This window comes from Octopus bimaculoides, chromosome 14 (genome assembly GCF_001194135.2).
Source record: "Octopus bimaculoides isolate UCB-OBI-ISO-001 chromosome 14, ASM119413v2, whole genome shotgun sequence".
Classification (NCBI taxonomy): domain Eukaryota; kingdom Metazoa; phylum Mollusca; class Cephalopoda; order Octopoda; family Octopodidae; genus Octopus; species Octopus bimaculoides.
In genome coordinates, this window is record NC_068994.1 from 54,949,011 (window position 1) to 54,963,236 (window position 14,226).

At 36.4% G+C, this 14,226-nt stretch overlaps 1 protein-coding gene across 2 annotated transcripts in view; it reads right to left on the minus strand.

Moving 5' to 3' along the window:
• Positions 1 to 14,226, minus strand: part of LOC106872313 (uncharacterized) — a 43,368-nt gene that overhangs the window by 20,421 nt on the left and 8,721 nt on the right. For both annotated transcript variants that reach the window (XM_014919255.2, XM_014919254.2), the window contains exons 2-8: positions 7,061 to 7,253; positions 4,570 to 4,658; positions 4,027 to 4,133; positions 3,440 to 3,633; positions 1,993 to 2,161; positions 1,004 to 1,129; positions 651 to 777 (exon numbers count right to left, since the gene is read on the minus strand). In XM_014919255.2, the coding sequence (XP_014774741.1) occupies positions 651 to 777; positions 1,004 to 1,129; positions 1,993 to 2,161; positions 3,440 to 3,633; positions 4,027 to 4,133; positions 4,570 to 4,658; positions 7,061 to 7,253 (1,005 nt within the window). The remainder of the gene's footprint in view (positions 1 to 650; positions 778 to 1,003; positions 1,130 to 1,992; positions 2,162 to 3,439; positions 3,634 to 4,026; positions 4,134 to 4,569; positions 4,659 to 7,060; positions 7,254 to 14,226) is intronic.

Genomic DNA, 14,226 nt, shown 5'->3' on the forward strand with positions numbered 1-14,226 from the left:
CACACACACACACACACACACACACACACACACACACACACACACACACAGGCTTCTTTCAATTCTATATTTGTGAGAGATGAGGAATTTATATCATGTATGTTGTTTATATATTAGTTGGACTGGCGCCCACATCTTGATTGTTGCTTTCACTACATTTCGGCTGTTGTACACTCCAGCCGTCTTCAACAGGCGAACAGCCAACAGACAAACAGTGAGACAAACAGATGAACAGACAGACTAACAGGCAGACCGATGGACTAACAGACAGACCGATGGACTAACAGACAGACCGATGGACTAACAGACAGACCGATGGACTAACAGACAGACCGATGGACTAACAGACAGACCGATGGACTAACAGACAGACCGATGGACTAACAGACAGACCGATGGACTAACAGACAGACCGATGGACTAACAGACAGACCGATGGACTAACAGACAGACCGATGGACTAACAGACAGACCAATGGACAAACAGAGAGACAGATGGATGAAGAGTGAAACTGACAGACAAACAGTGGGACCAACGGGCAAACAGACGGATGAATAGAGAGACCAACAGGCGAACAGTGAAACAGACAAAACAGTGAGACTAACAGATGAACAGACAGACCGATGGTCTCACAGACAGAATTACTTACATGCTGATTGTCGAGTTCCATTAATATACTGAGTTGTTGCCAACTGAATTGCCAAACAGCTTGGCGGCCACTCAGATAAAAAATTGATAGGAAGCATAAATTTTCCTAAAATATCAGCAAGTTTCACCTGAAATAAAATAAAATAAGGTAAAATTATTAAGAATCATTAACATAATCATTAATTAGTTTTCTGGGCCTCCTTTTCTGGGAACTACAGCCAATCCATAGGGGGGGGGGACACTTTTAACCCAATATTTACATGCTATTATTTACAGCTACATTTGCATTGAGATTCACCATTCCTAAACAAAAAAAAGAGAGTTAAACCAAAAATGATGCCAAGTATTATTTACCTCTCGGTTGCTCCAGCGTGTCAGACCATAACGTTGGGTGATGAGGGGTATAAATATTTCACAGTTGCTCACTGCATGGTTTAAGGAATCCTGCCAATCAGCACCAGTCTTGATTTCATCCACATCCTGGCAGAGGGGAGGGTAAAGAAAGAAATGAAGCACAAAATTACTATCAGGAGAATAACAAAATGGGTTCATATTTGGCAAGGTTTTTATAGCTGGATGCCCTTCCAAACACCAACCACTTTAATATATGTATATATATATATATATATATATATATATATGTGTATGTATCTATATTGCCAGTACCGCCTGACTGGCCTTCGTGCGGGTGACACGTAAAAGCACCCACTACACTCTCTGAGTGGTTGGCGTTAGGAAGGGCATCCAGCTGTAGAAACTCTGCCAAATCAGATTGGAGCCTGGTGTGGCCATCTGGTTTCACCAGTCCTCAGTCAAATCGTCCAACCCATGCTAGCATGGAAAGCGGACGTTAAACGACGATGATGATGATGACTGGGTGCTTTTAAGTAGCACCTGCACTGACAGGGTCACCAAGTACTTGCAAGACAAAAAAAATACTTTCAAGAGGGGAGGGGGCATTGGAGGAGGTGGTCTTGTGTCAGATGATGAAAGGTTATAGTGTGTGTGTGGGTGTGTGTGTGTGTGTGTGTGCGTGCAGCTGTAAACGAGTGTCACCATCACACAAGTGATGCAGTTCATTGCCATTCTGTGATGAACGAAGAACGCATTGTCTGGGCAAAGGGGAAATGTTGCTTTGCTTAGAAACGGTTGAGGATTAGTGAAAGGAAATGTATCCAACTGCAGAAAATCACTCTCAAATCTGATTCACGGAAGCACAGAACAAGTGGACATTATGATGATGATGATGATGATGATGATGCTAGAATGGAAAGAAGGGAATGGAGACAACAGAAGGGAGAAATTTTCAAAAAAAAACAAGATTTTAGAAAATAAATTCTTACCAAAAATACGCTAATGTTGAGTGCAGTGAGTTCTTGTTTGAGGCTGATAGCGACTTGGGCAGCCTCAGCACGGACATAACTGATAAGAATTTGCTTGGCATTCCCAGTTGTGACGGTATTCATAGACTTGGCAGAAATCTCTTCGCAATTGTTATCAGCAGATTTGGAACTAAAAACAGAATTGAAAGAAAAGTGACAGAAATTATAAGTAAATTGGAACTAAAAGACAGAAAAAGACAGAGAAATAAAATGGAAATTCTCTGATTATTTGAAAATAATATTCCATAATAATTTGTAAATGAAACAGAAATTAAACAATTCAGAACGAAAAGCAAATTAATTTAGTTGAAAATTTTAAATGTAATTTGAATAAAGATTTTAAATATTGGATGCAGGCAAGGCTATGTGGGTTAAGAAGCATGCTTCCCAACCATATGGCTTCAGGTTCAGTCCCAAAGCAAGGCACCTTGGGCAAGTGCCTCCTATTATAGCCCCAAGCTAACCAAAGTCATGTGAATGGATTTGGTAGATGGAAACTGAAGGAAGCCTATCATATATGTGTACGTGTGTGTGTGTGTGTGTGTGTGTGTGTGTGTGTGTGTGTATATATATATATATATATATATATATATATATAAAGATTTACTTTTCGTAATGAGATAAAAAGCCAAGGCTGTGTAGATTTCAGAATGGGCAACATCCTTAACTCCAGAATAGAGATCTTTAGACCATGCTCACATTCCAGGAAATTCCTGCTGGCCTATTGGAACCCACAAGGTAACGGGATCACTTACAATCGATAGCCAAAGGGAGACAATCCCCTATTGATGACATTGAATTGTGAGGTCTTTTCCTCACTATTAGAGAGACCACTTCCTTGAGAGGCCATAAACAACAGATTCGGGATCTGATGATAGCTATAAAGCTAAGCATTTTATGGACATGAAACCCAGGGTAATCCCATAAACTGGCCTTATTTAACTTTATTTATATAATATTCTGCTCTATAACTTAGTGTGTGCTTCTTTTTCGATTTATGTTTTGCCAACGATATATGTATATATATATATATATATATATATATATATATACATACACACACACACACATAATAGATATATATATGTGTATACATGTGTCTGTCCTTGTCTTGACATTGAGTGATGGCTGTAAATGAGCATCAATCATTTCCAATTTTCATTGATAAAAAACATGCTTGACCACTGGTGTGGGTTCAGGACAGGAGCGGCTATCCAGTCATTGAAATTTGTCTGGCCCATGCAAGCTTGGACAAGTGGACAGTAAAGCAGCTATTATTAAACACAAACATTCATAGTGAACAGCTACAAATCAACACTTGCAGGAAAAAAAATATGGGCCGGAAGAAAATTTCAGAGGGATGGCATCTTGGGAGAGGGTGGGGAGAAAGGATTAAAAAAAGACTTACTGTTTCCGTTTGCGCGAGGGTAAATTGTCCATGATGCTATCTAAGAGTGCACAGTTGGTTGGTGGGTCGTCCATAATACAGATTGAGGAGTTGTTGAGGACATCCATCACTTGCAGAAACTGTTCTTGTATAAAACTGACTGGCCAACCATTTGAAGTCAAGAAAAGGAATGGTAAAACATTGTTTACTATTCTCTGTCAAAACAAAAAGAGAAAACTTCATTAACAACTAAGAGAGGAAAGACAAAAACCCTAGAAATTTTTCATCTCCCACCAATGTATATTGTATTTTTAAATACAGCACATCCATAACAGATGCTGTCTAGGGACAAATACTAGAAGGGTGTGGAGAAAGAGGGTCATGACAGGGTTTGTGACCATGTCAAGTGGAGCTCCCTCACTGTCTGATGCTCAAAGGACCTTCAAGACCCGACTAATAGTGATAAGTCACCAATGTACAACAGAGGTATTGGTCATTTGGAAGAACAACTCAGGAGAACCAATATACATGAATGCAAATGAAGACCTTGTATTAGAAGCAAGATAAATGCTAGAACTGAAAAAAGAGAAAGAAGAACCCATACGTACCTGTTCAATTAGCAAATCTCGGAGTTTTAATAAGGGTAAAGTGTATTCTGCCAAAAGGTAACCTAATCCCTCACCTTTCTGGGTCATTATACCAATTCTGGGCATCCCTAAAAGAGACAGAAATTAAAATAGGTTAACAAAACGCTTCCAAGTTGGACATTAGTGTTTTTTAAGTCAATGCTGTGGCCCAGCAGGAGCACACTGCAATAACTGAAAAGATAAAAGATAATTATTTTTTCACCGTTCCTGAATATTTAGAAACTTATGCAAATTAACTGAGTGAAAAGTAATCAAGCCAATGAAGAAAAACTTACAGGATAGCCACAGCCGGAACGGCTCTGATTGCAGGTCTGTTACATCTAGGTAACACAGTCTTGGTTATACTACAGGCAAAAATTCTCATGAGGAAGAAACCTTGACCATAGTTGATCATAGACTAAACAACAACAACAATAATATTATTTACATTATTTACATTGGATAGATATGTGTCCTCATTTCTAAAACAACAATAATAATAACCCAATGCAATCGAGAACTTACCAAAATATCTTTCAATATAAACACAAGCATCTTCTGAAATGATTTCTTCGATGGGAACATCTTTTTCTTGTTCAATTAATACTGGCCATCTGTAAATAGAGGAAAGAGAGAGAGAGAGGTAATAGGGAAAGGGTTAGGGTTTAAAATGAGTGAAATTTAAATTATTGCCAGGTCACTCTTGAGTGCCACTGTTAACATGTAACCCAGAACAACCTGTTGCATGGTCGGGTCGTTGGCGACTAAACTGGCGACCCCCATCAAGCTTGCTTGGTGAGGAGGGTAATTATTGGACATCCTGCAGGACGAAAAATAAGACCCGTCAAAGGGCAGAAGAACTACTTTGTAGCCAGTGGTTAATTCAACAAGTACCTTGTGGTGAAGTGCCCGTGTGCTCCATTGACCCGGAGAGCTATGCTGGAGGGAGAGAAATCTTCAAGAAGGTCTTACCAGGCCAGACAGGTTGAAGGGTAGGGGACAGACAAACCCCTAATGACAATAAATCAAAGCATCGGCAGCAGGGCGTGGATTTAGTTATCGGCAGGACCTAACAGGTCAGATTCCTGGCTTTGAACTAGCAGGATGTCATGCAGAGGATCTTGAATACAAGACAATGGATGAGACCCTAATATTCCTAGTTAAATGGAAACTGTGGGACCACATGGAGCAGTGCCCTGTGACTCCTATAGTATGTGCAACCGAAACCCCAGGAAAGGGGCATCCTATGGGACAACCTAGATGAGATGAGATTAAATTTTCCATCAAAATTTCATTTTAGTTTATGTTCAAAACACCAGCTCAGTAATGACCAAAGTCATTTTATTAAATTCTTCCTTGTTTCCAAAATTAATCGAAACAAAAATGTTATTTCAACAAGAATATGGTAACAAAAGGTTTTTAAATAATTTGTATAGAATATGAGGGTGAGTGTTATATAGTATTGAGTTGTTTGTCTTACATAACAACCATAACAGTATTATTGATTTTGTCTGAGGATACAAAAAACAAAATAATAATAATAATAAATTGTGTGAAATGATTCAGATATTGGAAGAAAAGGAAGATAATGAAAGCAAAGAAGAATACAAACCAATTGAAGGAGAAATATGTTAATGAATTAACTCCCTTTGGTTTATATTGCTGCCATAAATTAATTATGCAAAAATGGTCAACACAGAAAATAAGTTTTGGATCCTGGCAACCACTTCATAGGGAAAATAGACAGTATATATAATATATCATCACCATCATCATCATTATTATTATCATTATTATTATTATTTGATGTCTGTTTTCCATGCTGGTATGGGTTAGCAGGTTGACCAGAGCTGGTAAGGTTAGGGGACCACACCAAGCTCCATTGGCTGTTCTGGCTGGTTTCTACAGCTGAATGCCCTCCCTAACACCAGACACTCCACAGAATGTATTGTGCGCTTTTTATGTGTCACAACACCAATATTTTTAATGTGACACCAGCCATATATATATATATATATATATATATCTGCTTTATCATCCTCTTCATACAGACTTCGCAAGTACATTTATGGACTTACAATTTTTTATATATTTATATTTATGAATTTTTATGTGTTTATAAATTTTCATATGTGTATGAATTTTTATATATTCATAAATTTTCATGTATATGTATGTATTCATAAATTCTTAGAAATTTTTTATATATCATATAGATGAATGCATCTATGTATGTACTTTGTATACCATGGAGAATTTTGTTAATATGGATTGAATGAATATATACATCGGCCTTTGAATTTGTTTTCTCCTCTCCTTAATTTTATATATATACATATATATATAATTCATAGAAAAACAAAAGATGAAGACAGGTGTATGAACAGGTGTATTAGTACTAGGTGTATATATATTAATTCAATTTTATGGGATTAATCGATATGCGGGTGTTCTATTTCAGATAATACAAAAAATAACCTAATGAGTATATCTGAAAGTAAACTCATGGTATCAGTTTTCACATCACGAAATAATACTTAAATGATATAACCAAAATTACCAGCAGGGTATATTATATACTTCATTAATTATATCCTACTTTAGTTAATACTAAAATTTATTAAATATGAAAGAACTGCGCGTGTTTCAATATTGGAAGATTACAATATATATACATGTACACAACTGTATACATATATATGTATACATATATATGTATACATATATAAATACATATATGCAATCGTCAGATATACAATTATTCCAACACATCTTCAGGTTCTTTTTCAAAATATTATATATCTAATTTTACATCCCTTTAAAAAAATAAGCAATACAATTAAGCATTAAAGATTAAAAATTAAAAATATGTCATTCAAAAAATAAACTATCACATTATTGAAATCTCGAAGCTACATGGTAACTCATAATTCAAAACAATGTGAATAAATAAGGATTATATTCGACAGAGTAATCTGAATGTTAAAGGGTTGAAAACCGAAAATAAAAAACTTACCCTTTTCTGGTGCGGAAAGTAAAATTGGAAGGCAAATATTTCTGTAGCTGTCGGCTCAATTGTGTCCGTAAATTATTCACTGAGTGTCCAGCCAGCATAAACTCTGGCAAGGAAACCACACCCAAACAAAGGTTCGTAGGAGAACCCTGGACTAGCTTCACACCTAGGATACACCTACCGGTACGATGAGTCCCTGCAGAAAGAAAATAGATAAGAGATAAAACTCGTATTCAAAATAAAATACATTAGAAAAAAACAAAAATCAAATTTGCTTTTTAATTTTTTTTTTGTTGTTATTTTTCATCCACACATCACTTTGATCCACACACTTGACTAACACTCCAATGCACTTTTTTACCAACAATCTGACCAACACTTACACTCTTTTTGTGCTAGCTTACTGCATTCGCTTAAGAAATAGTTAACACTATTATCTCCTTTTCCACAGATTCTGTGTTTGCTCTCTGACTGAGTTTTGTCAATTCTTGTCTTTAATGGCTTCTTTCTGAGCAGCTATAATTAGTGACTCAGTTTCTTGCTTAAGGTTTCCATGCATCAGTTAAGATAAAACAATGTACATGATAACACTTCCAATCAGCTAAGATCAGAAGCCATGAGAGCCACTGCCTGGTACTGCATCAGGGTATTTATTTATTTTATTATTATTATTATTATTATTATTCATGAAGGAGCTATATTGCTTAGCCTCTGGTTACTTATGAATAACCCTTTAGCATTTAATCCAGCCATATTTGATCCAAAATATTCTCCCTGTTTTATGTTCAAACTGACTAGATCCAGCCTTTCACACCTACCCAACAATGTCACTCTTAGAATACACACTCACATTATTGAAATCTTGAAGCTATAAGATAATGTGTAATGAATTCAAGACAATGTGAATAAATATGCAATGCATTACACTTGACAGAGTAATCTTAATGCTAAAGGATCAAGCAGACTTATGATCAAACGCATTCCAGATATGACCATCCTAACATTCTAAGTCTAGATCTACATTATCCAATATGCTCTTTCTAAAGAATATGATTGAGATTTGACTGCTATTTCTAGCATATCAAGCAATATAAGCTTGTGAGCGCTTGTATATTTGCGAGTGTGACCATGTCAATCTGATTTGTGTTGCATAACCCATAAATCAGCAACATGCACAAATGTGTGTGATGGTTACATGCATCTGAAACCTGTCGAACTTGTTTTTCAATGTTGATCCAACAAACACAGCCACACATTAAATGGTTTTGTTCAATAGATATGACTGCCAGTAGATAATTCAGTTTCTTTTTCAGATATAGAAAGCAAATACCTTTAGCAAACAAAACGAAAGATCTAATTTACTTCCATTAAGTTCACAAAACCCTTCTAACTGCTTTAGCTTGATCTCTATCTGAAAATTTAGATTGTAACTTTGGTGCAAATTTGCTATTTCTTTTCATGTTTTACAAACGTCTGTGTTTTTCTTTTCTTTTCTTTTTTGCATGTTTCAATGGATGAAACGGTTTATTTGTCATTGCATTTAGTGTTGCGGCTGTCCACCCAACCATTTTATTGTCCATCACTCAACTGTGAAGTTGGGAGTGGAACGAGTATATTTATTACAGGACCAATATTATCGTATGTGATGGGAATAAATATATGCACTCACATATTTGAAAACAAGATTTTCTTGAATTAAAACTTAATTATATGAATGGTTTCAGTAGAGGAAACTGAAAGAAGCCCATTGCATGTGTGTGTATGTGTTTTTGTGTTTGTCCCTCACCACCACTTGACAGCCAGTGTTGGTTTGTCCCTGTAACTTAGCAATTTGGCAAAAGGAGACTATTGGAACAAGTACCAGGTTTTGAAAAGTAAAGACAGAAGTGAATTTGTTTAACTAAACCTTTCATAGCAGTGCCCCAGCATGGCCACAGTCAAAGACAGAAACAACTAAAATATATACAAAAAAATTTTTTTTTTTTTTGTTAAATATAGCTGATACACAGACCTTTATGGAAGGAAGCTTTTGTGTAAGCGCTTTCTGCTGCTTTTTTTTTTTCTTTTAAATCCCCAATTTTTGATTTAAGAAAATCTTTTTCCAGAAAATATTGCAATTGTATCAAAAAAAGTTTCTAATAATTTATGCACACACACACACATGCTATGCATATCCTCATTTTCAGACGTTACAACATATCTCTGCATGTTGTAAAAGAGTAACCAAAAGGGCTGATATAAGGAAGAACATTTGCCAAAAGTAAAAACACTAGAAGTCTTGTCCAATGCACAATAATGTGGAAAACCCTTATATTGCCACATTTCTGTTGAAATACAAAACCATTTGTATCAATTAATTTTGTAAATAACGAAGAACTCATTGAAATAACAGTCACTACTAAGCTGGTGTTTGTAATATAAATTACAATAAAAATTTGATGGCAGGTTTAAATTCAGATCACTTTAAAACAGGGACTTTCTTTCATAGAATTAGGGGCAGCTCAGGGAGGTTGGGTAAGAAAAAGGCTGACTAAGGATTTTCTGTTAATGTTTTTAATTGAATTATTGAGAAGCTATCAGAACCTGCTGATGAATCTATACTCATTGTGTCCCCCATTAGGCGCATTACAATAGTTGTTGCTATGCGCTTTATTGCCATTAAATAAGGGGTTTTTGTATTGCTGTTTTGGGTATGAGGCATTTTAGGATGGGCTAAATAGGACACATTTCATCATTTCAAGGTACAGCCCCCTCTTGCCAGCCTACCCTGATTACATATTTCATTCACTAGGGAACCTCTACGTGGTTCTAGAAATAGCAACCAAATCTTCCTTGAATCATACCCAAAAACCTTCAAAAAAAAAAAAAAAAGAAACTGTGCCTTCTAGATAATGTGGTCTTGAATTTCCGTTCACACAGTAAGGGCAAAATAGTCGCAGAGGGGAAGGGCTTTGATCACAGGGCCGCCCCCAGCCACTTCACACCTACACAAAGTGGGGCAGATGGTGGGTGAGACTAAACAACAACATCAATGGATGACTGGTCTTACTCTATTTTATTTTCTCTCTAATACCCCCAGCCCATCAACACCACTCCTAATATTGCGCAACCGACAACTCTACCCCAGTCACAATCAACACCACCACCACCACCTTCATCATGACTTTTTTTTTTCAGTGCTCTGTGATCCCACCCACCAATAAGTAAAAATGTTGAACTAGATATAGCGAACAGCACCAGCAAGCGTGAATTAGTGACACTGTTTTGTTCCAATTATAAACATAGAATAAAGAGGACAGTGTAAAGAGAGAAGCAGATAGATAGGCAGAAATTTAGATAGGCAGAAAGAAAGATAAGCAGAAAGATAGACAGATAGATAGGCAGAGAGAGAGAGACAGACAGACAGACAGACAGATAGACATTAGATAGGCAGAAAGATAGATAGATAGAGAGAGAGAGAGAGAGAGATAGGCAGAGAGATAGATAGGCAGAGAGATAGATAGACAGATAGATAGGCAGAGAGATGGACTGATAAATAGGCAGAGAGATAGACAAATGTATTAACAGATAGATAGACATATTGACAGATAAAGATATTGACAGACAGAGCGTGGTCGATGCCAGTGGCGCCTGACTGGCACCCGTGCTGCCTGACTGGTACCCATGCTTGTGGCACATAAAAAGCACCCACTACACTCTCGGAGTGGTTGGCGTTAGGAAGGGCATCCTGCAGTAGAAACCTTACCAAATCAGATTGGAGCCTGCTGCAGCCTCCCGGCTTATTAGATTTCAGTCAAATCGTCCAACCCATGCTAGCTGTGTGTTTACATTCTTGTAAAGTACCAGGTTTTAAAAAATATATGTACTGGGGTCAATTCTTCAAAGCAGTTCCCAGCATGGCGGCAGCCTAAGGATAAACTAAACAAGTAAAAGATTAAAAAAATGTTATTTATATACGTGTGTATATATTTCATTTTTGTCTCTGGCTTACAAGATTCTTTATGTGGATTTGTGTGTTGAAACAAATTTTGTTGTGTCTAGGGTAAGTCATTATGCCAATATTAATAATACATGCACTGGTTCACTTCTAATCCATTACCGATCAATTGGATCCAACAAACTAATTGATTGTTTGTTAAACTTGGTTAAACAGTAAGTCGTGTGTATGTATGTGTGTGTGTGTGTGTGTGTGTGTGTGTGTAATGACAGAATTCTTTCCATATCTGTCTTAAATCTATTCATAAGGTTTTGGTTGGCCTGGGGGCTATAACAGAAGTCCCTTGAGATGCCAAGCAGTGGGACTGAACCTGAAACCGTGTGACTGGGGAGCAAACTTCTTTCTTTTCTCCCCACTCCCACCTCCACTTTCCCTTTCTTCTACTTACTGCTTAGTTTCTGAAAACTCCCCTCAATCTTCCCCCCATGTAATCACCATTATCGCATTCTCATAATTACTCTATCAATTTTCTTATCTCTCTCTCAGTTTTCACCTCCTCCTCCCTTCCCTCCTACAAATGACACACACTCCCTTCCTTTCTCACTGTCCTTGTTTTTGTTTTTCTCTTAATCATATTTACACACACACACACACACACACACAATTGTTCTCATTCACAAATTACACAATCTGTTCCTGTTATTACATCATAACTGAGTAACCTCATATCACAAGCACACACTAACAATTATCTGGAATATTCTCCCAGTCTTTGAAAGATGAACTCATTAAAATTCTAGCATTTAAAAATAAGGCAACATTTATGAAGAAACGGTACTGTTCTTTGACGAGGCAATTCTTCATGAGGAACGAACCATTTCTTTGCTTTAAAATCACAATACACATCTATACAGACACTCCACATGGTCAACACTCCTTCAAAGAAATGTAAGACTTTTTAATTAAATTGCATCATCATATATAAACAGACACATATCTATCTCTAAGTGTGTGTATACATATACACACATATACATCACATACACATATATATATTCTTTTACTTGTTTTGGTCCATCAGACTGCAGCCATGCTGGAGCACCACCTTGAAAAATTTTAATCAAACAAATTGACCCCAGGGCTTATTCCTAAGGTCGGTGCTTATTTTATCAGTCTCTTTTGCTGCACTGCTAAGCTACAGGGATGTAATTCACATGATTCTATAAATCACTTCATGGCAGAATTAACAGTCAACACTATTTAAGCATTTTATCTGAAACCGTGTTTATATGAAGTTAGACATTATAAGCACAGATCTGTGAAGAAAAAGGGACGAGTAGCAACAGTCTTGAACCTCCTCATTATTGTTTTCTAGGCAACCTTAGTTATAGATTATAATCAAGAGATTACCTGTCATTGATGAAAGTGTACCATACTCCTTCAGATAAACATAAAGCATTACATCCATTACTATTAGTTGTTATCAATTTGACTGAATGAAGAGATGTTACTAGTTACTACTGTGTTATTAATTAAACTTAGGTGTGGTTTGTGTTGATTAGGTAACAAAAAAAAAAACAACCCATTAATTGACAAAATTCATACTCGTGATTTTAGCTTAGAAATTCAACACCTCCCTATCACACACACACACACACACATACACACTTTCAGCTCCTTAATTAATAGTGGTTTCAAAGTTCAACAAATTATCTACACTCTTAATTGAAGACCTGTTTATTTATTATATTCTATACAATGTTGTAATAATTGTGTGTGGTAGATTTTAACAGGCAGCAGTAACAGCCACAACCACCACCATTAACAGGTCCTTGAGTGCTTCGAGAGAAATTAATTTAGTTGCAAGCATTTAGATTAAGGCGCTGATTTTCTCTTCTCTGATCAAGGTTCAAAGATGTTCATTCATGACAGATTAGGGAAGGTGCAGGGCAAAGACTTTAAAAAAATCAAGGGGACTCCTTATACCTTGACTAACACACACACACACATATGTATGTATATATGCATGTGTTTATATCATCATCATCATCGTTTAACATCTGTTTTCCATGCTGGTTCGATTGAGGTCTGGGAAGCCAGGAGGCTGCACCAGGCCCCAATCTGATCTGGCAATGTTTCTACAGCTAGATGCCCTTCCTAACACCAACCACTCAGAGTGTAGTGGGTGCTTTTTACGTGCCACCGGCACAGGGGCCAGTGGAGGTGGCATCGACCACGATCAGATGGTGCTTTTTTTTAGTAAAATGACTTAGTCATCATTAAGCTGATGTTAGGAACATAAATTGTGACTAAGGTTTGGTGGAAGCTTTTAATCCAGAACTTTTGACAACAAGACATTTATACTAGAGAGCCAGAAGCAGTTTCAACCCGGTTAGTATTGAAAGGGTTAAACTTCATGTAAGATTCCAACAAGATATTCATACCATCTGACAAGACACACTGCTGCCACCATTATCACAATCATCCTCACCATCACCACAACCACCACCCTACTTTGAATCTTTCTATAAAATTCCATCCTTCCTCTCTGAATGCATATAATACAATCCACCACCCCTCCCTTTTCTGTTCCCTTAGCATCCAACATCTATCTATCAACCCCTGTTCACTACTACATCTGACTGCTCCCTTCGACAAGGACCTTCCCCCAACACCTTACTCCAACAACTACGCAACACAACAAAATTACTGATCCTCAACACCACCACCATAACGCAAACACTAAAAGACAAAAACATAATTTTAAAAGAAGCAAAAGCAAAAACAAAACCAAAACACACCAAGAATTCTTAGAAGGAACCCTAAAAATAAATAAACGAATAACTATTACAAGCTAGAACTCACAATCTCTTGAAATTCTTACATGGAAGACTGGATCAATATCGTATTTCATTTCTATATTTCATTTGTGTGTGTGTGTGTATAACTATGTATGCGTATATCATGATGATGATGATGATGATGATATATATATATATGTATATTTATATGTGTGTGTATATATATGTATGTATATGTATATATATATGTATGTGTGTATGTATATATATATATGTACACATGTATATGCATATATATATATATTCATATGTACACATGTATATGCATATATATATATATATATATAATATATATATATATATACACATTTATAGGCATATATATATATACATATACATATATACACATGTATATGCATATATATATATAT